Source organism: Dermacentor albipictus, chromosome 10 (assembly GCF_038994185.2).
Source record: "Dermacentor albipictus isolate Rhodes 1998 colony chromosome 10, USDA_Dalb.pri_finalv2, whole genome shotgun sequence".
In the NCBI taxonomy this organism is placed as follows: Eukaryota; Metazoa; Arthropoda; class Arachnida; order Ixodida; family Ixodidae; genus Dermacentor; species Dermacentor albipictus.
In genome coordinates, this window is record NC_091830.1 from 71,664,670 (window position 1) to 71,687,019 (window position 22,350).

Consider the following 22,350-nt stretch of genomic DNA (forward strand, 5'->3'; position numbering starts at 1 on the left):
GTCACGTGGGTTCTTGAACCTCGAAAGGTCGATGCCGTACGCTTGCCTGATTTTCCGCTCCATAGGGCACATAATGATTTCCCACTTAAACACGAGTCATGGCGCATGCTTAAAGACATAGTTAAGAGGAGCGCGACCACTCGAGACCGCGACGTGAGCGTGATGAAGAGCGACGGCAGTGGCTAACGCGCATGCTCGTTCAAAGGCGAACGTTCCGTGTTGCCGCTCCTTTTACGATTTAAATGTGTCGTGCATGAGAAACTTGGTAGATGACGAGACCTTCAACAATGGGCGGGTGGCACGACAGCGTGTGTCAAGGCTGCAGCCTTGTCAGCTCGCCCTAGCGCCTTCGCATCACATGATCTCCAACTCTCAGCACGCGGCTGCGTGCGCGCAGATGAACCTTGCACAGCACGGCGGCGCCGATGGCATGAACGCCATCGTTGAACGTCGAGTGTCCGTGGAACGTTTGTTGCATTAAATTTGCTCTTTACTAGAGTTTGTTTAAAATTATGCTTTCGTGCATTGCTCATTCTTCACAGTGAATTTGCCATTATTGTTGTGCCATTAGCTGGAGAGGCAAGAAATGCAAGTACGCTCTGTTTCGCCATAGTGCAAATATCTAATGCTCTTGCAAATATTAATTACTGTTCTTTGATTTCATCCAAATAGCAGGCTGAGAACATGGTTTGGTAAACGCGGGAGTTTCTGATGTTACGCGACGTTATTTAACTGATAGAGTTAACGTTTTTAAAGAGAGTGCAATGTAATTGACCTTTCTTCTTTCGCAACAATGAATCATTGAACATTACAGTGTAGAATAGCACAGGTATCGTGAAATTATTCCTCAAATGTTTCGGACAATTCACGAAGGTTCTGGCTAACATTTCTCAAAAAGCCTGACTCGGTCATGAAATTAGCGGACAAAGGTACGTAGAACACTAGCTGATAGTGTTGATCCAGTGCGCAGCTCAAATATTCTGAAAGTGGTGCTTTCATTGAAGTTTTAGTTAAAAACATCGTATAGCCATTGCCAAATGAAGTTCCGGCTTCGGCACTCAGTTTGCTCAACAAAACCGCCAAATTTGGATTCATATCGAACTTTTCGGAGTCATCAAGACAGCCTGGACTTCAGAACGTGCATCTTTCTTGTGTCACTCGATTGCTCATGTCAATAAATTTTATTGGCTGCAGAAAAGTGGCAATTTGTATATCCAAGCAAAAGAAATGAAGCTGAACTTACTCTCGGCAGGAAACTTGGGACAGGAACGTTTCCTCCGTGATTTCAATAATTTTTGAAACGCCAGTTGTTCCCGTAGTATGGCAAACAAACTTGGCCCCAGTGTGAAGACCCAGAGATTCCCCGTACTTCGCAATTTCATTACTCGAAACATTTGTGACGTTGATGTATCCAGGTATGTCCGTCAAGGAGAACACTGACTGAAACAAAGTTACAAAAAAGCGACACTAGTATTACATTTATGGTTGTCAGTTTTTATTTATGAAAGCTTGGTAAAAAGTAACAGTGCCACCAATGATCACTAAATAAGGTAGAAACCTGCCTACTGTATTATCCCTTTGAGCACCTCATCGGGATAAAGCTAGAGAAAGTGCTATATACCAATGACAAATGGTGACGCTGAATTTTCGTGTGCTGACAGTTATGGACATTGCAATTTTTGCCACATGATTCTTTCCCAGTCGTGCTGCGCCATGACTGGCATTGTGACTGATATGTTATGGTAAATGTAAAGCTCTGGGCTAACCTGATCTGTGCAATAATAAAGTTGCTATTATAGTTGCCCAGAACAAACATAAGAAAGCATGTAAACACATCGACAGCACTTAAGCCCGAGCGATAGCTTCCTAGGTGTCCGCGCACGTGCTCTCATGCCGCACGAAGACATTGTTATATGGTTCACTTAGAAGTCATCGTATGTAAAGGAGCCACTCCTACACTTCTCATATGTGGCGCGATTGTCATTGTAGTGCAAGACATGTGCTCTCCTTCCGAACAAAAACGCAGCTACACTGTACATAGAAAAGGTGACACACGTACCTTGAACTTTATAGCCGATGATATGCGGTTGAAGAGATCAACATAAGGTTTTCCTGTGAGCAAGTGAGTTGCGTCCGTTCTTTTCGTGTGGTCAAGAAGCTCTTCTGCAGAGGGTAAGACATAGTTAATACAAGGCTCATATTGACCATATAAGTGAGATGAAGTTACCGATCTACGAATGTATATGTATGCAGGTGGACGGCTTTTGCTAGTATATATATATACCAGGATAACGCACTATGAACTCATTGTTGGCCTTTTCGCGAGCACCCCTTTTCAATAAATGTGAACAAAAGTACGCTTAAGCCCATATCAGAAAACAGAAAATATGGGGCAACCTTCGAAGAACTGTAGCGTTTTATGCAAGGAGGTGGGCCAGAAATTATGGCCTTTATGTATAGGCCACACATAGGCCCTCCATCAGGTTGTAAGTGTTTGCTTATCGCAGTGAAAACTACAAAACACCGCACGATATGCGAATTAAATTTAGGAGCCCAGTTTTCAGAAACCGTATAATACTTGTCATGTGAAATTGTTCCAACTGCTCATCAAAATTTAGGCCAGCAAGGTCTTGCACAGCGAGATATTTCATAATGGTGCTTTTGTAATTACAGGTGTGAAATTGTGCCAATAATCCGGTTTCAATTCTTAGCGTTGCATGTATGTGGAACGAAACTAAGTGGACAAACGGAGTCGAGAAATATAACTTAATCAGGATGGTGTTAGACGAAGTTTAATCAATTCATCAACACCACAACATCGTGTCACTCAGACATCCGTCACATATTGCTAATGGGAGACTATCTGCGTATACAGAGCATGCTGTATTCATGCTTCTGAAGAACAAGAACTTTTTCTCGTCATTCGTTTCTTTTTAAATGCGAGGAGTTTTCTTAAAACGCAGTTATGAGCATGCCATCACTAATCCACTGAACGAATACCATCACCCTATTGGGAATTCCTAAAGCATGAGAAAGAAGCATCGTATCATGAAATCAATTGCGTAGCTCTAGCTTGTTAAGTATCCCACGAATTGAATAAAGTCTAGACAATGCCTCCGAAATCTCAAGACGCTCACCAATTGCTCATTAGCTCAGGAGCTGGTGAGTGAGCTTTTTGAAAATTTCAATGTATCATTACCAAGCTTTCCGCATTATCACCATGCACACATTCTTTTGCACACATTGCTTTTGCTCGCGCAGAACCATAATGCACCGAACCCTAGCCATCAAGAGCTTCGCTGTAAAAATACACAACCTGACATCATTGTTATGCCCGTCATTTGAGCAACCGTTGCCGCTGCTCACTAGTATCAGTTGTGTCAAGCATTGCGAGCCCAACTCGTTCAGGTGGTTAACAGTCAGAAACTGTTTTGTTCAGTAACTGGTTTTGAAAACTGCTACATTTTCGTCTACCTAGGCCAGAGGGAAGCGGCGTACGGTGCCGTGAGACTACAGCTTGCCTGCTGATTATCATTAACAGTCAAACCACATTTTGGTGGCATTTTTCTAGGCTTAACAGTGAATACGCATTGGGGTGGTCGTCACTACAGTGTTGTACACAGGTGGCAAGGTAAACTGGTAGTTTCGTAAGCACAGGAACGTTTAACCTAGAGTGCTCTTCATGGCTGTTTGTTGTAAAAGTGGCTGTCTAGAGCCTCAGTTGCTTAACTTTGGACCCAATGTCTCAGGCGTAGATATGCCAATGCTGACTTTGTTAACAAATAATGCGCTGCAGACGAAAGGCCACAGCTGCGCTACTCACGCGCTGTAGTTCACATGACCCACCTTCATTAAACGTGACGTCAGATGTAACCAGCGTGGCACCAGTTAGCGGGATGCTGCAGGTAGCAACGAAACTGTCAATGCAGTTCTCGACATGCACTAGAACGCGGTCGCCGCTTCCGATGCCTTGTGACCGAAAACCGATGGCGGCGGTCTTGAGTCTTCCCAGTAACTGCGAGTAGCTTATTTTGTCTTGTCCGTGTATCTGCGTGAAAATCGTGACAATCGATGTATGCACACGCAACTGCAATAAACATTACATTCGTCAGGTCCAAGAAAGAGGTAATATTTGTGTCGTAGTTGTGAGGAGTGCTCACGACCTCGTGTGCTCTGTATTCTCGCCGCTGAGTTTGCGTTGAAGAGAGACGCGCTGTCCCCAGTATCGAAAGCGATCTGCGATGGAGGCTCAGCGCGGCGAGTGCTGACAGCTGCGTGTGCTCTGCGTTCTCGCCGCGTTGCTCGCGTTGAAGCGAGAGGCAGCATGAAGGCTAATTCGCTCGCTGCTGCGGGCGCTATGTTGAAAGCAATCGTATCATGGGACAGAAGGGCGGACTGACGGTTTTTCTCGTTGGGTTAGCAAATAAACGCGTAGGCATTAAATACTATACAGTAATGGGGTTTCAAGTACCAAAATCAGGATCTCAATATGATGCATGCCATTATGTGGGACCTCTGGAATAATTTGGACCGACTGGGCTTGTTTAACGTGTGCAGAAATCGGAGCATGAACATTTAAAATTCATTCTGTCTTAGGAAAAAGAGGGAAAAATCGTGATATTAGGCTTGCGGCTCTGAGGGTTTGGTTCGTTTGAAGTGACATACGGCGCTATATCCAAAAATATTTTTGTCGTTCATCGCCGCATAGCATAGATACTCTTGAAACATTGTAATATAAAGTTTCAACATGTGCATGCAATCCGAAAGGTCTCATGGAACAGCTGCTGTGAAAACATAGAGCTGCGCACACTTTGCAGTTCAGTTGTCTCTATTCTGTGTTTTCACTCTGCTGTATTCTTTATTTACATCAGGTGCGCAGGTGCTTGTAAAAATGAAGTGCGCAGTTTTACCTTATGCACGTTTTTTCGCATAGATTCGAATGAAAAACAAAGAGTGACACACGCTTAGGCACAGAGCACCACTCTAGCAAAAAGTAAGTGTAAATGCAGCAGTGCGATTTTTTTTATGATGGCCCATATTCGCTTTGAAGATCATTATCCGTGAATGCTGCGGCAATAGTGCCACCAGAAGCTTCGCTATATCCACGCCCTATTTGCTTTTCGCGCGCAAAAGTCAGATTTTACGCGTTCCTACTTATATAGCGAACTTCTTTCGAGTGCACAGACATTTCTTGTGGTACAACTGCTGGCCAGAAGGGGATACTATAAAATGAAATTACTTCTGACATTCTAAAACAAGTTCTTTTGTATTGTCTTACCTTTTCAATGAAGATTTCTGTACAAGCACGAACTTGAATACGGTTCTGGAGATCAGTTAATACATTATTCGCGCCATGCTTCTCGTACAATTCGCCGAGACGCCCAGCATTAGCACGCGAGCGAAAATTACCTTGCTTTGATAGAGAGATGCCGCTGATAACCAGGCCAGTCAATTTTAAACCTGTTCCTAAGATCGCCCCTCAAACCAGCTCGTCCTCTGTGTGCACACTTCCCTAAATTTGCTAAAGGTGTAGGCAATAATGGATTCGAAAGTCTGAACGTTAAAACAGGACAGATGCAAATAAAGTCGCCGGTCTTCATTTTGGCGTGTAGAAAAACGCCTTTCCAAAGAGATAATGCTGACGCCCAGTTGATAACGATCAGTCTCAATGACAATATCGAATTAAAACATTCAGTCTTGAAACTGAAAATCAGCAGTGCTTCTGGCAATGAATCGAAACAACAATATCAACTTACTTCTATCGGGATCCTCTAAGGTACACAAAATGACAGAGCCACGAAGTTTTTGAGAAATTGTAGATTACCAGGAACCGAGGAATACACTGAACTTTGCAAAATAGTGCTTCCGTAGCTTTTTGACTGGAGCTTTATTGTGAACGTCTCGCATGGCACTAAAAGACAGAAGAGCTTACGGAATGTCTCTGCTCTGGTGCACCGTTCTGCGCTGACAAGACAGTGTTAGCAAAGCAATGAAGGGGGCTAGTTGGTGAACGTTCATGGTTATATTGCGCTCAGTTTTACACAGACGATATTAAGGAAGGACAGGACGTGGACGGACGTAGCGCAAACTACCAACTGTTTAATAATGTTAAATAACGCGCTTATATACGAGGAGATATGGCGCGGGGGGGGGGGTATAAAAGATATGACAAGTTCACGGAATGTAATCATAGTTCGGGTCAGGCATACGTGGTTCACTGGCACCCGTTCGCCCTGGCAAACTCAACCTCAGCTTTGATAAGCGCGATGGACGGAGTGCTTACGCACATTTCTTTTTCTTTTGCTATCGCAAGCGCCTCCCATATTTCTCGCTCCGTTTTTGTTTTTGATGTGCCAATGACTGTAGCGCTTTCTAGAAGCGGAGAGCATTTGCATTGTTTGCAATGTGCAGCCAGGTTGCTGGGTGCTGTCAGAAGCTCGCACGTGTATCTGTGCTCCCGTAACCTATCATTTAGACAACGTCCAGTTTGCCCGATGTATACTTTCCCGCAATCTAGTGGGATTTGGTAAACAACTGAAGTTGCACATTCCACGTACTTTGTCACGTGCTTAGTTTGACAGATCGTAGCACTAAGGTTTGCCTCTTTGGATCCTGCATTCACCTTCTTGCACATGCCTTTTAGTTTTTGTGGAGCAGAGAACAGAACTTGAACGTCATGGCGTTGGGCTGTCTTTTTTATCCTATGTGACAAGCCATGAATGTAAGGCAACACCACGCGCTTTTTCAGTTTTTCTTTTTCCTGTGTTTTCTGCCTTTTCCTGTTGGTTCTGATTTCGGGCAACAAGTTTTCACAGATTTGCACCACCATGCTATTTGGGTACCCGCTGTTTCGTAAGCGGCTTACTTGCAAATCGATGCTCTCCCTCACCGCATGGCGGCATGATTTTTCAATTGCTTGACTGATGCAAGCCTTTGCGATGCCTCTTTTTATGATTTTAGAATGGCATGAGTCAAAATCATGCCGCCATGCGGTGAGGGAGAGCATCGATTTACAAGTAAGCCGCTTACGAAACAGCGGGTACCCAAATAGCATGGTGGTGCAAATCTGTGAAAACTTGTTGCCCGAAATCAGAACCAACAGGAAAAGGCAGAAAACACAGGAAAAAGAAAAATTGAAAAAGCGCGTGGTGTTGCCTTAGATTCATGGCTTGTCACATAGGATAAAAAAGACAGCCCAACGCCATGACGTTCAAGTTCTGTTCTCTGCTCCACAAAAACTAAAAGGCATGTGCAAGAGGGTGAATGCAGGATCCAAAGAGGCAAACCCTAGTGCTACGATCTGTCAAACTAAGCACGTGACAAAGTACGTGGAATGTGCAACTTCAGTTGTTTACCAAATCCCACTAGATTGCGGGAAAGTATACATCGGGCAAACTGGACGTTGTCTAAATGATAGGTTACGGGAGCACAGATACACGTGCGAGCTTCTGACAGCACCCAGCAACCTGGCTGCACATTGCAAACAATGCAAATGCTCTCCGCTTCTAGAAAGCGCCACAGTCATTGGCACATCAAAAACAAAAACGGAGCGAGAAATATGGGAGGCGCTTGCGATAGCAAAAGAAAAAGAAATGTGCGTAAGCACTCCGTCCACCGCGCTTATCAAAGCTGAGGTTGAGTTTGCCAGGGCGAACGGGTGCCAGTGAACCACGTATGCCTGACCCGAACTATGATTACATTCCGTGAACTTGTCATATCTTTTATACCCCCCCCCTCGCGCCATATCTCCTCGTATATAAGGGCGTTATTTAACATTATTAAACAGTTGGTAGTTTGCGCTACGTCCGTCCACGTCCTGTCCTTCCTTAATATCGTCTGTGTAAAACTGAGCGCAATATAACCATGAACAGTGTTAGCATAGCGCAAAATGCTTGCGTTAGCGTTAGCGTCTTCCGCACGCCAAACCTTTGCGGCGCGCTATTCGATAGAGTTTTAGTGCAGCGTAAAAGAACGATGCCCCGCGAAGCGCAAAATTTCACCCTGCCAACTGCGTGCGAGTCGTCAAAGCTCCAAAGCTGGCTTAGCTCACCATCTAGTCAAGAGAAGTCAAAGCATCATTTTTACACAGTAGGCAGTTTTAGAATTGAGTTTGTTGCCTTACGTATGTTAAGCGCCTGCCATCAAGACATTTAATTTAACATACGGGAACGCAAACGTAAGCATGCCATTCAAAGAGGGAGTGCCATCTTCGCGACAAACGTATCCAAGCCATGACCGCGCATTAGCAATCATCATGTTATTGCTACACCGATGCGTCTCGACAGGCCTAGGGGCGCCGGAATCGCCCAACGATCTCTGAAATTGGACGCGCTACGCGCTCATGACTAGCGTTTCAGGTGAGTTTAGCGGAAGCGAAAGCTCATTCCAACATTGGCTGGTGATCAACGAGAGTGAGAGCGTAGCCATCGCAAGAATTCACTGTGCAGAGAGAGCCATGGGAGCCGCCATGTTCGACGACGCTATTTCTTAGCCTCCGTACATTGCGAGTGTTAGCGGGCCTTGCTGAATTCAGAAAAAAGCGGAGGCACGTTATGCGCATAGCTGCTGCAGCGCTCTGCGCGTGCGCAGTGGCATCCCGCTATAATTTAGTGTTTAGCGTGGTGCCACTTGCGCTATACTAAAGCCGCCCACAATTTACGTCACTACAGTTTCAATGCTCGAATACAGAATGACTGTAAGGCCCGTATGAGCGTTCACCCGTGCCTTGGTGTGCACAGCTACGAGTGTTTGGCTCGCGCGCTCGCGTTTGACCTCTGCATCAGTTGTCTCACAAACCAGTGTCATTTCTCATAATGCAGCTACAAGAGCCCATAAGATGCGTGACGCATGGAAAAGAAGTCTCGACATGCACCACAAACTTCTGGCCTTGTTAAGATGACTCGATGGACTGGCATTATTTTTCTCGTTGCTGCACGTGAAGTGAAAATACAGCTTAAAAAGAATACAGTTGTGTCAACATACAAGCAATGAAGAATGGGCACACAGGCGTCTTGCTTTCCGAAGAAATGATCGCTCTCGATTATGCAAGATGACACTGACGTTAAATGCCAGCTGTGTCCTATGCAAAGATCAGATCAAGAATTCTTGTACAGCGTCAGCTTGGGTTTCCCAGGGTCGGTATTTTTCGCAAGTATTGGTGGTAGGAAGATAATGTAGACATTATTGGTGCCCTTAGGGTCATGTGCTGAGCTTGGCAGATGTTGTGCCTAGGATACCGTTGCTCCAACTGGCTCGTAATATTGAAAGCACTCTCACTGTACGTGACCTGACAGAAATGCTTGGTTCTCGCAGGCTAGCTACAGAGGTTCACACTAACTTTTCCGTTGTGCGAAAATATCAGAGAGCCACTTGACAAGAACATTCATAACAGGGGCACATGCTCTTATCTTCATTTCGCTGTGAACTTCACAAGCCTGTTCACATTACAAGTTTTCATGAGACCAAAGCTCTAAAACATGTAGATCGGGAGCATAGAGAGGGGGCGAAATGTATGTTGTAACGTAACGACTTTTGTACTGTCATTTTTTCCGAGAAGGAAAGTGAGAGGAAGATGTGCGCCTACACCCGACGGCAAACAAAAGGAAAAAAATTTGGTTGTGCAGGTGTGCACAACCAAAATTTGTTTGGTTGTGCACACCAATCTCTTTGCTTTTTTCAAAAACCTGTGTTAACTATACTCTTTGTATATTCAAATAAATGTTTATATATCCATATGCAAAACTGAATCAGCATTTTATGGCGGTTTGTTCTTCCCACATTTAGAAAATATTTAAAAAAAACGAAGTGTTTCCAGAGATTGCTCTTTGGAGAAGGTGATGATTCCTGTACCGAGATGAATTTTTTTCTTCAACTGGGGGGCCTACTTTCTGGGGACGCCGTAGGCGTTTCGTTTTAGCTTAGTGCTACGTCCGCTGGATGAGAATGTTTGCTTTTATGAAGGGGCTATGCCATGAAGGGGCTATGCCATGGCTGTCGGGCCATAACGGAGGGTCTGGTGAGCGGTGACGTGCAGCATCCCTGGTCTGCCTTCATAACAGACGAGATCATGAGCACATTGTTTCGGTGCAGGTGGACGCCGGGAGAAGGCGTTGCCTGTGACTCCCTTTTCCGAGCCAGTTGTCACCAGCCAAAAACTCCTGTTCCCCTAAGCACAGCTGCAGACACACCGAGTCCCGCTTGCCTGATCGCTGCATCAGGTTGCAAACTTTTTTTTTCAATTTTTTGCCTGCCTCATTTTACTTACGTCCGTTTTACTTTCTTCCCGCATGGCTCGCACGTCGCTCGGCATCATCCGCATTTCCGGTTGCACCGTTCTATTGCGATATCAGTTATATGGACATTCCAAGCGCACTTGTGCCGTCGCTGTGAGGGTCCGTATACAGTATTTTGCGTGTGCACTTCTTTTCCATCAAACCTACGGGGCTGCCACGTGTCTCGACCGAGGCTGGTCGTGCAAAACGCCATTACTCGCGGATAGCCTTAAGGGGTTTTCAATAGTGGCTGGTATTAGGCGTGACAGTTCCGGGTCTACTGAATCCATACTAGCAATCAGCCTCATCTTTAACACTTGTTGGCCCCAAATATCGTAGAGTGTTGATTTACTTAAGTTCAGGCATGTACCAATCTAAATGTCTGGGGGAAAGGAAACAGCGCAACATCTCGCTTTAGACGTATAAAGCAATGCAAAGAAAAAGATGTTTCAAATTATTTGCTTTCTGGGCACTAAAAAAAATAGAATCAAACAAGAAGAAAACTGAAAATGCAAACCAATCCTTCACTACAGACGTATAGAAAATAATATCTAAGATAGGAGAACGTTCTACAGAATATCTAAAACAGAGGAAGGCGTGAAAACGGGTTGAGACACGCTGTTGTCCTCGATGGTGCTCGGAAGAAAATGCAGGTTTGAAAATTTCGCCTCTGGAAGAGTACTCGCACACTCTTATGGAGTGAGGTATGCGGAAGACATATATCTCGGGTAGTTAATGTGCTTTTGAAATCCTAGCTGTAGAGTGATACAGCTCGTAAAATAATAAAAAAATACGGGCAAATACTTTGGTCTAATATTGATGGAAAATGAGGGTGGGGGCTGCAGGCTAACTTTTGTCGCGCTTGAGACCCTTTATCATAATTTAAATAATTTGAACCGTATGCCCTATAGCTTCTCCGTGTCGTAGCAGAAGAAGGAGATTATTAATTTGTGTTTTCCTAAATCGAAAACGAAAATATTGAGAATCTGTGAACCGTGGTGCAAGGGTTGTAGCTTGTGTTTGAAATATTTTAAGACATACAGGAATAATAAAAAGTTAACTTATTATCACCACTTGTGTCCCTGTGCGTTCTTGTGGTGGCAGGAGGCTTTAGGCAGCTGCAATAAACCATCGTTGGTCGCTAGGCACAGAAAAATGAGTATGACATGCAAATTGGAATGAGATCACAAGAGGGAAACCTTTTCACGGGGAGAGTTTTTTGACTCTTTGTGAAGTGTCAGGCCTGCACTTTCCACGTTATCAGTTGTGCGCACAAGGCAAAATGGTGCCCTCAGTGCATCCGAGCTGTGTGTCGGCGATGTACCCCCAAAAATGGCACACTTTGCTACACATAGGACCCTTCAGTTCATTGAAGAAATGAAATAATCTTAGAGGGCTCATTCTTGAAAAATAAACTTGTTTTATCCATTCGGTCAAGCTGTTCTCCGGACTATATGTATATCCCACGTATCAACGCATTTATGTAGCTAAATTTTTGCTATTGTTGCATGCAGCAGTATTCAACTCCACGCATGTAGAAGGAATAATAATACTGAAATGAATTGTTGCATTTCACTCACCAGTGCCGTTTTGTCACCGTAGTTTTGCAATCTTCGGTTCAAGTAGGTGAATGTGGAGACATCCTTGAAGTCCTCCAAGTCAGGGTACGGTGAATAGACGATGCCATTAACAATCTTCGCACGCATCTGAAGAACAACAATAAAGGAATCTGAGTGAATGAATATGACAGGACTTTGTAAGTTTATTGGCCTTTAGATATACGCTTTTAAATATATTATTGGGAAGAGTGACACTAGCCTAGGATCGGCTTAATTCATTATCCGTAGCAAATAACAACGCTCGCCGCAGTAAAAATATTCAGAGGTTGATGACGTGTCCAGTAATTCCATTTTCGCAGGCGGACGTATATGTATCAATGACCACTGATTGATGGGATGAACGGTGACATAGGAGGACATCGTATGAATCATTATATTAATATTATTATTACTAGCATGAACTACTAATAATAACTACTACTACTATTATTAATAATAACTACTAATGATAAACTACTAATAACAGAAAGGCCGATGCGATGAGGTGGCGAAAGATATAGCTGAATTTATTAGGACACACTAAGGCGCGGGAATGATTGTAACAATGATTATCATATAGGGGAAGACAAAGGAAGTCGCAAATGTTGGACATGTTGGTAGTAACAAGCTCAGACGTTAGTCCACTTCAAGACGTCTTCGACACATCTGCTTTTCTTCGGTAGAGAACGAACTTGTCTGTGTCGGCATGGGATAAAATTTTGCGTGATTTGATAATCGAAAATGCGTGTTTCGAAGATGTTGCATGGTGCCTTCGCAGACGAATAGTTATTTTTTTCTATCTGCTTACAATCGGCTGACCATTTGGTAGCGTTTATAGCATTGGAGGTCGACCAAAAATTGAGGCCGGGCTAGATTTTAATACACACAGTAGCTCGTAATTGATGTGTCATGAAGTGAAATGTCAGATGTGCAACAACAAAAGCTTTGAGTTCTGCTCTTCTCGCGACCGAAAGCCGTCGCTCGAACGAAGCAAAGACATAACCAAGGCCATATTTGTAGCCGTATTTCCCAGAAATGAAACAAACTCACGTAGCAGAATTCTTGCAACGAAATACAACTATGGTAGAGTGAAAAAGAAAAAAAAAACAAAATTGAAAACACTGAACACGCACAACAGACTCTTGGCGGAGCGCTAGTAAGAAGAGAGAAAAAAAAAGACGGTATCCTAGCACGCAAGAACGCATTCTCAACTACCGCACATACAGTAACTTTACGTATCAAGTATTCAATTACTCGTTTTGACTAGGCTATCGAAGGAACACTGCAACTGCAAGTACGTTGCAGTTTGGTTAGGGATTTGAATTTAATAAGCCACAGAACGCACTGAACGTTCCTCTGTACCATCCACATTTCGAGTGGCGTGGGCGTAGGCCGATCCGCTGTGGCGCATTTGGTGGTGCTGCATCACTGCCTGTGCGGCACTTCGTGGTGTTGCGTCGTCAGCCGAGTGCGCACAACCTTGCACATCATATTACAGAAACCAGGAGAGCTTTCCTTGTACTCGTATACGCTGAAAATTTAGCGTTTCTATCTTCTTTTGTTGCTTTTATGGGACCGCTCAAAAGTGCACCATGACTATGTGGACACACCGTGTTCGCCATAGGCTATTTCCTGCTGTACCCTCAACCACGTCGATGGCACGCTAACACACTCGCGAGCAAAAATCGAATTCTAATCGTAAACACGATTCCTCGGAAATCCTGCCAAACCCTTCTGTACGTTTCGGTCTTTGGCCTTTTTCCGCGTGGTTTTTCCGTTGTAAACCCGCACAAAGAAGTGCTGTTTCAGACTTTTCAGCAGCGTTCGCGAAGCTTCAAGTTTTGGCAGCACACGCGTACGCTTTTATCCACACGCTAGCGGTAGGCCCATAATGCTTGCCACAAATTTTCCCGTGCGATTATTGGGGCCCCCTGTACCTCTTGTCGGACTGTTTCCACTGTTTATGCAAAACTACCCAAGACCATACGGTGTCTGCTAACTGCGAAGGCAGTATGGCTACCACTTCTCTGATTTTATCCATCCGAGTCAGACTAGAGAACGTGTTGTTGCTTCACGCCTTAAAAAGCCGTGATTTCGAATAGTGCATGAAAAGCTTGACTCGTATGGTCTCCTATATTCACCTTATTAGATTATTCTCAGTCACACAAACCGCTATGAGCAGTTCCTACTCATGAATAATATGAGCTGCACGTAGGCTTTCCTTTCTTTCTCTTTAGTTCACCCTGAGAAGACTGGTATATTGTGGTTGCCATACTTTAAGTCATCTTGTTTTCATCTTACCAAATATATTTCTCTCATCTGGTTTCTTTAAATATAGAATGAATAAAAGAAAGTAATAAATCTTTTCAATATAGTATGACTCAAATAAAGGAATAAGTAATTCAATAGCCCGATGCTATAATGTTCAGTGGACGTGCTTCGCTGTCCTCGCTGTCCTAAGTCGCGGTATGGGCACCGGCGGTAGACGTGGCCCGCTTCTTCGCAATGGTAAGAGAGCAGACGTTGGTCTGGAGCGCGCCATACATCTGTCTTGCTCAGGTGGCTGCGCTGGGCGACGGGAGGGCAAGCTGGTGGCTGTGGCGGCGAACGATAGAACTGCGACGTTACCGGGCCCTGGTGCGGGTGCGGAGGAGGAGTGTAACGGTTGGCTACGGCGGCCAAGGTGATCGCTTCCGGCTGAGGCCGCTGCGATTCGGGGATCCCAAGTTAGTGTTAAATCTCCTCTCGGATGATGTCAGCAATATATGCTGCTCGAAGCTTCGTCAAAGGGAACATCTTGTCTAGTTCCTCGTGTAGGGCGGTTCTCATGGTCTCTCGAAGCTCGTCGGAGCCTAGTGCTTGAATTTCGCTCTTCGGCGAAAGAACTTGGCGGTTGTGTTGGCGGGTACGCATTTCCAGCGTCTTCTCAATAGTCGTCGCCTCTGTCTGAAACTCAGCTACGGTCTTCGGGGGGTTACGGATCAGTCCGACGAAAAGTTCTTGCTTTACGCCCTGCATCAGGAAGCGGGCTTTTTTTCTCCTCTGACATTTCCGGATAGACGACTCTGAAAAGGCGGGTGATCTCTTTCGTGAAGATGGCGATACTCTCATTGGGTAGTTGCCCTCGGGTTTCCAGCAGAGCTCGCGCTCGCAGTTTGTGCACAGCGGTCGTGAAAGTCTGCCGGAAGTAGAGGCAAAATAGTTTCCCCCCTGTTAAGGTGGTTTGTCGACTCTCGAACCACGTCCTGGCAGCGTCTTCCAATGAGAAAGCATGGCGCAGCTTGTCCTCGCTGTTCCAGTTGTTAAATGTAGTAAACTTTTCATACGTTTCCAGGCAGCTTTCCGCGTCTCCATACGATGATCAGAGGAAGGTCGGTGCCTCCATGCGCTGTTGTAGCACGATGGGTGACAGTGGGGTGGCCATTGTGGTTCTTCACTGGGCCACGATCTTTCCTGTCGTGTGAGGTAGAAGTCCGCGCCCCCGGGCCCGGTTTTGCAACCTGTGGCTTGCTCAGTGGTCCGGGGCGATGCTGGTGTTGTCTTTGATGTGTCGGATTGACGGGGACGTCCAGCACATGAACTCAAAAGCACGTCCAGCAGATGTCACGTTGTAGTGACAATGAAGAAAACAGTTGCAAAACTGTGAATGACCAAACTTTTTATTAGGTGAACCTGTGCCCACAAAGCAAGTCACACTCAAAGCACAACGATAGCGGCGAACGCAGTCGGCGATCGTCAAAGGTTGATCTGCGGGTCACGCACGTCGGCTTTTATGCATGAGTCATCGAAAGTTCCAGAGTAATCGCTGACGCCCGCTTGCCTTCCATAAAGTACTACAGAATTCGCGTCGCGCATACATTCAGATAACATAAGGTTCGGTGATAAGCGAAAACGGATAGAACCATCGATAACATTGGAGAAACTTCCGTTACATGCAGGCACGTCCTGCACTGAGCGATAACGGTTAGCCTTTGTCAGCCGGTGAAAAAGTGGCCACCCGAGAAAGATAAAACAAGCACGCTCGTGAATATTCTAATGCTGATATCTATAAGTACTTTCTTATCTTAGTTCGAATACCTGTTTCAATGAATAGCGAACGATTGTGTTATACACTTGACCCCTTTGAGTAGAGTGCAAGTAAGGTATATTTCAGTGCGTGTGTTTCTCTTTTTTTAGCTAAATTGCATTCTCGTGACTTTACATTTTGGTTAACAATATGTTTCAGATTTCTTTGTTCTGTCATCTTCAGTCGTTTCGTTTCTGTTTTAGTGGAATGTACATCACAGACTGCCTACTTGTACTTTTGTTTATTTCCGAACCTTGTTGAGCGTCACCTGGTGTGCCCGGAAAGGGGGAGAGAACCAATAAGGCTGTCTGTACATATTCTGATTCCTCCTTCTCCCTTGCTGATCAGAATAAAGTGCACTGTTCTGATATATAACATTGGGGAAGAACATTTAAATGAAGTTTGCGGAAAAGCAAAAAAAGAAAGGAAAATAGGTTCTTCGCGAAACAGAAGAGTAGTTGAGTACTTGTAGCTTCACTGGTTTACCGGTATCTAATAACCAAGTGATAAGCTCTTGAGTCTCAGGCTTGGGATACGATGTATTTCCGAAGTGCTTTCACAGATTTCCACACGCTGTAGATAAACATTCAGCAGATCGATGAACTGGACGTGAGGACTTCACAGTTCAAGTCTACAAGCCATGGAATAAAATAGAAGCCGTGGAGTAAAAGGCATCACGAGGAAGGCATCACGAAAGTCAGGTAACGAAGATAGAATGATGACGGCGCCAATCACGGCGATGGCATGACCAGTGCCTGGCGACTGTATGGGGCCGATTGCGGGACAGCGGCAACATGACGAGAGTGCGATGACGAAGCTGGAGCAGTGGCGACGCAACGACAACGGGGGCATCGCAACCACGAGCACTTAGGCAGCGGCCCAAGCTAATGGGCAACTTGCTCTGCTGGGTCGGAGTAAAAGGCCGCCTCACGACGAGTCACGACGACCACATGACGAGAGCCGGAGGACGATGACGATGGAATGGCGTTGACACAATAAACATGCAAACATCACGGCGACGCTACAACAAACGCATGACGACTGTATGACGCGATGGCGTGACGAGGACAGAATGATGCGGGCTGGACGACCAAGTCCTAACAACGACGACGCAATGACCATGACGGCATCAGTAATGTGAGCACGTACCTGGTGGCCCAAGCTGGTAAACTGTATGAGTCCCTGGGTTGGCGTCAGAGGACGGACAGACGGACGGACATACAAACAGACAGACGGATGCTAATCGCATTAAAACTAAAAAGTTTTATCCTGTAAATGAACCGAGTGATTGTGGAATGAAAGCTAGCGACCTTACTGTTACTCTTACTCGCAATGGAGCGCCCTAGTTGACAGGGGAAGTCGCTGCATTCAACAGCGTAGTAATTTTACGGACTTATGTATGCCTACGGTCGAAACGGTACATGTAGTCACTCTGCCTTCATTGCGGCGCACAGCTGTATGTCGGCATGTGGAATTTCAACGAACGAATGCTAAGGAAACAGAAAAAATATAAGCGATCGGGTGACGCAGGTGGCCGGCATTGAAGCGCGCCCGTGTCTATACCTCACTATGGCGGACAAAATAAATGCATAGAAATAACTTTATTTTAAATCCGGCAAAGTTTGACGACCCGGGCTCAGGTCTCCCAAGAGGGCACTTCGAGGTCTTGCCTCTTCGCCGCCTCTCGGGCCTGGTGGATAGCCCACTCTTGCGTCTTAAGGTCAGAGCTGCGGAAAGCGGCCGCCCACTTCGATGCAAGAGCGTCCGGAGCTACTGCCATTGTAGCTGATATAACACAACACTCCCACAATATGTGTGTGAGCGGCGCTCTAGTTTCCTCACACAACTTGCAATGAGCCCTCGGGTATTGCGCGGGGAAAATGTGGCGCAATCACACCGGACTGGGGAAGGTTTGTGTTTGCAGTTGTCGCCAGACGACTGCCTTGCGACATATTAGTTTGGGGCGAGAGGGCAGTGACCAGCTGCCTAGCTCGTAGTGCTTGCTGATGTCATTGTACCTTACCAAGCATTCGCGCGTGTTTTGAACCAGGAGTTCCGAACTCGAACAGGCGGTCTCCGATTCTGCGCGGCGGGTCAGTTCTCGCGCAGAGCGGTGTGCTACCTCGTTCAAGTTAGGGGGGGCCCTCGTCAGTGGGGGGTGGCGACGTGCGCGGGGAACCACACGATCGCGGTGCTATCGAAGTGCTGTCGACCAGCTTTCTTTAGGATCTGGAGAGCTTCGGAGGGAATGCGCCAAAAACCTGTGTCGCCGGACAGCACCACAGGCATGTCGGCAGTACGCAAGTCCCCATTACGTGGAAGCGCTAGCCCCGCAACCAGTGAAATATCCCTGAGCGTATAAAAATATTCATTTTGATTCATCCACATCAATAACGCCATTTAATCTTTATTAAAGAAATTACTGCTAACCTTCATGTAGTATTAAGCTCTCTGCGGATGACTCTTATTTATAAAGAAATTCTGTGTTACGCTGAGCAGTTGCTATTAAACAGGGAGCTCGAGCTAGTGTGGAACGGGTGCAAAGAATGGCACATGCCAGTTAGCACTACGAGATCTGTACGCATGTCCTTTACAACACAAAACATTCCCTCGGAATTTTGTTACCCTCTCGGTGGAATTTGCCTAAATGAAGTAAATAACCACAAATACTTAGGTGTAAAATTCACTTTGTTTTTCTCTTTCGTCAAGTTTAGCTGTTCTCACTGCTTGTGGAGCGAAATTCTTGTACTTGCACTTATGATCCCGCTTAACCTGACCCTATATCTCTCAAAATTTTCATGCAGAAATACAAAACTGTGTAAAATGGCGGTATCTAGGCTATATTGTATTTTCTACAACTTTAATTACGTGCTTTTTAGGAAGCCACTAATTGAAGTTCTGAATAGTAATAGGCAGGAACAATTTTTTTTCGTATATTAAAACTAAAGGAAGAATAGTTTTTAAGCCTAATTGCAGTTATTTGCTGATAAACAGAAATGTGTCACACATTCCAACAGTCTCCTATGCCTGATAAGAAGACCAAAGCTTGCATGAGCGACGGCATTTTTCTCCCTCTATAGAGTGACAAAAATGTAGCGGAAAAGTAAAGAAAAAATAAAGATTGGAGAGCAAACGCTATGTTTGGCATAAATATAATCAGTTAGCTTCATGAAAAGTGAATGGAGATTTCTGAGGCGCACCTCCCCTTAAAACAAATGCACTTTATATACGCTTACATAGCCTCGAAAGGTCATGGCCAATCACTGTGCTTGGGTTAGTTGCGATGACACTACCTCTGTGGGCGTCGGTGATTTGAGTGTGGATGTGTCGGGACCGAAAAGGGAGCGGCTTACGCGTTTCGTGTTGCAGACATATCACTTGCGATGCCACAGGGATCCGGCCCAACTGACCACCAGGTGGCGCATGGGTAGCGATTTAACATTATCAAAGAATGTGTTAGCAGTAGCGAGTATGGTGACCACAAAGCCATTGTGACCGTCGTTACTGAGTGTCAGTCAATCAATCAATCAATCAATCAATCAATCAATCAATCAATCAATCAATCAATCAATCAATCAATCAATCAATCAATCAATCAATCAATCAGTTAGTCAGTCAGTCAGTCAGTCAGTCAGTCAGTCAATCAATCAATCAATCAATCAATCAATCAATCAATCAATCAATCAATCAATCAATCAATCAATCAATCAATCAATCAATCAACCAAACAACTTTATTTCCTCTGGAATAGAAGGAGTATGAGACTAAAAGCTTGAACAGCTTGACGAGGTCCCGACTACTTTACAATTGGCAAAACAGCAGGATGACGGTCAGTCATGCACAAATAGTTCAAATAACATTGAGCAACAAAAAAAAATTTTGTAACAAAGCGCAAGAACAATACAACCCAATTGTATAGGCTTGAAAGGGCCTGAAAATGACAAACAGCGATCGAGAAGTAGAAAAAAAAAATTCGAAAGGATGTACTATTCCTGAAAATAAATGGAGTCTTCCTGAAGCAATGAGGGCTGCAATAAAGTTTTCTCACCAAGTTTTTTCGCAAGTTTTCTCACCACGATGTTTACAGCTCCACTGAGTATCCACATTCTCTGGATGGAATGGGCTTGAATTTGTGTCATTCTATCATTTCTTTTATACATCTCTGTAGTCTTCATTACCTTCCTCAAGACAATCTAACCATTTCTAGGCCAATCCGGCACAGTGGGTAGGAGCATCGCGATAACTGGGACGGGCACCGGCGGCAGGGGCGGCGGCAGTGGGCACGATCGCCAACCAAAGCGGCCATTCAAATGAACCCATAACAGCTTACGCTGTAAAAGTTGATATTCACCAACCTCTACTATTTATTGTTGCCCGAGAGAGTGACAGCGTAGTTTGTGTTATCGCTAACTCTGTGTTTAGCCGAGCAAGTAGGTATGTGCTTCGTGGCAATGTCCTCAATTTGGTGTCAGTTTTCTTGCATACCAGCCTTGTTTGCATGCTCGGTAGGGGCTCTGGATCCCATTGGTAGTCGAAAACATTAAGCACAAAATTTCGCTTTGCGAATCGGCCATGCAGTTTCTCGTTCAACATTTAGCGCCTTCTAGAATCTCAGTCTCGTTACACACGACATAGGTTCGAATAGGTCAGAACCCCGGTACCACTTCTTGAGAAGTTCATGACTATCGTTCTGAATTGGCTCGTAAGTTTTGAGCAAAAAATGAAACTTTTTCGAGAAAAAGCTAAGCGTGCATTTCTTTCTGACGCTAGATTACACTGGACCATGGTACGCGAGGTAGAAGCATTCGAAACCTAATAGCTCGTAGCTAAATCACCGGCTGCTAAGCGTGTTTCGCTCGCCTATGCCAGCAGGATTTCCAAGATAACTGTCAATCCTAACAAAGTACTTTACGCTGTCAAAGGCACTTATGGTAGACATTCAAGTCAGCGATTCACTGGCAGTCGTGCAGGTTCAGAAGCGAGTGGTAGCATGCGCGAGATGAATTTCCGGCTGTGGTAGGCATGCTACAAAAAATACCCACGCATTGGCAGTACGGCGAACGTAATGCAACAAAATGGATCGAAATCTTTGCTACACAAAATACCTGCCTGCCCCTCGCAGGAAGAGTTTAGCTTTGGAGCACGAAAGCAGATAAATTTGTCGGTCAGCAGTGAGTGATCAGAAAACCGAGTGCTCATTCCCCAAATCGCTCCCTCCGCTAGCTAATGGTTCAGACAGTTTCCGATTGTGCCACTACACTCTCGTCCTCTTTCGAAAAAAGAACCAGAGCTGACAATACGCGCCTAGTGCGTTTAACGCTGCCTGACAACTCGGGAACAGGTGAAAACATTCTGGGGGTACTTACTGCACTGTGACGCAGAGACGCCATCGATTCGCTACGGGGCAAATGGCGTTCGCAGCTCCCGCGAGTTCGCACTACTATTCTCGCCAACAGACTACCGGCAAATGAACGCCCGCTGAGCGACGAACGACAAAATGGCTTTATCGTGCAGTCACCCTGGCAGGCCGAAAGAGAGTACAGAGGGTGTGCATCGGGCGGTGAACAGCTGCCGAGAGCTAGCACGTGTTTTACTTTTTTGCTCTGTGTTTTTCCAGAGCTGCGCGAAGTGACAGGCTCGATTGCGGTTAATAGATATAAAACAGGAAAAAAATCCAATTTAAGACTGTGATTAAGGGTTACGTTTTTCAAGCGTTTATCAACTGCAGCATGAATAAAAATGGTTCTACTGTGAAAATTATACACCGCCCCTCAGTGAAGCAGGAATAAAATATATTATAATACCGAGGCCGATCAAGTTGTCCAGCGCTGTTTATTCCACAAATGGCAACGCCCCCAGCTCACGCGCGAAGAAGTCGAAGAACAGGGAAGATGATGATGGCTATGTACAAATGAAAACGACGAAGTACGTTAATAGTGCTTACACTAAGTTCCCCCCGTCATGGAAGCGGCCAGCCTGGCCGCAGATTAGAGATTATCTAAACGGGGAGTGAAGGTCTGCATCCGCGAGACGTGAACAATTTCGACATTCCGGCGGCGCCGGTCAGTGACGGAGTGGACAGGGCGGACGAGATGGTTCACTGCAGATGTTTGCTGCACAACGGTGTATGGGCCAATGTAGCATGGAAGGAACTTCTCACAGAGGCCTGGGGTGCGGACTGGAGTCCAAAGCAGTACTTGGTCTCCAGGGTGAAAACGTAGGTCACGGCGTTTGTTGTCGCAGTAACGCTTGCGCTCAGCTTGGGTAACTTCTGTGCTTTGCCGGGCGATTTGACGGCAATGTGCAACTCGGGCAGCAAAATCTTCTGGAAGCGACGCGTTAGGCGAAGAAGGTGCGAAAAATAGTTCTCTGTCAAATATGGTGGAAGGAGATCGTCCATACACAAGGAAGAAAG

The 22,350-nt window shown here is 45.4% G+C and overlaps 1 protein-coding gene across 2 annotated transcripts in view; it reads right to left on the reverse strand.

Moving 5' to 3' along the window:
- Nucleotides 1-21,433, reverse strand: part of LOC135898274 (uncharacterized) — a 46,362-nt gene extending 24,929 nt beyond the window's left edge. The window contains exons 1-5 of one of the 2 annotated variants that reach the window (XM_065427141.2): nt 21,302-21,433; nt 11,852-11,977; nt 3,847-4,048; nt 2,060-2,163; nt 1,244-1,440 (exon numbers count right to left, since the gene is read on the reverse strand). In XM_065427141.2, the coding sequence (XP_065283213.1) occupies nt 1,244-1,440; nt 2,060-2,163; nt 3,847-4,048; nt 11,852-11,977; nt 21,302-21,325 (653 nt within the window). In that variant the 5' untranslated portion in view covers nt 21,326-21,433. Of the gene's footprint in view, nt 1-1,243; nt 1,441-2,059; nt 2,164-3,846; nt 4,049-11,851; nt 11,978-17,084; nt 17,196-21,301 lie in introns of those variants that run through there. The other variant, XM_070527335.1, reaches the window with a different exon arrangement.
- Nucleotides 21,434-22,350: the final 917 nt, after the last annotated feature.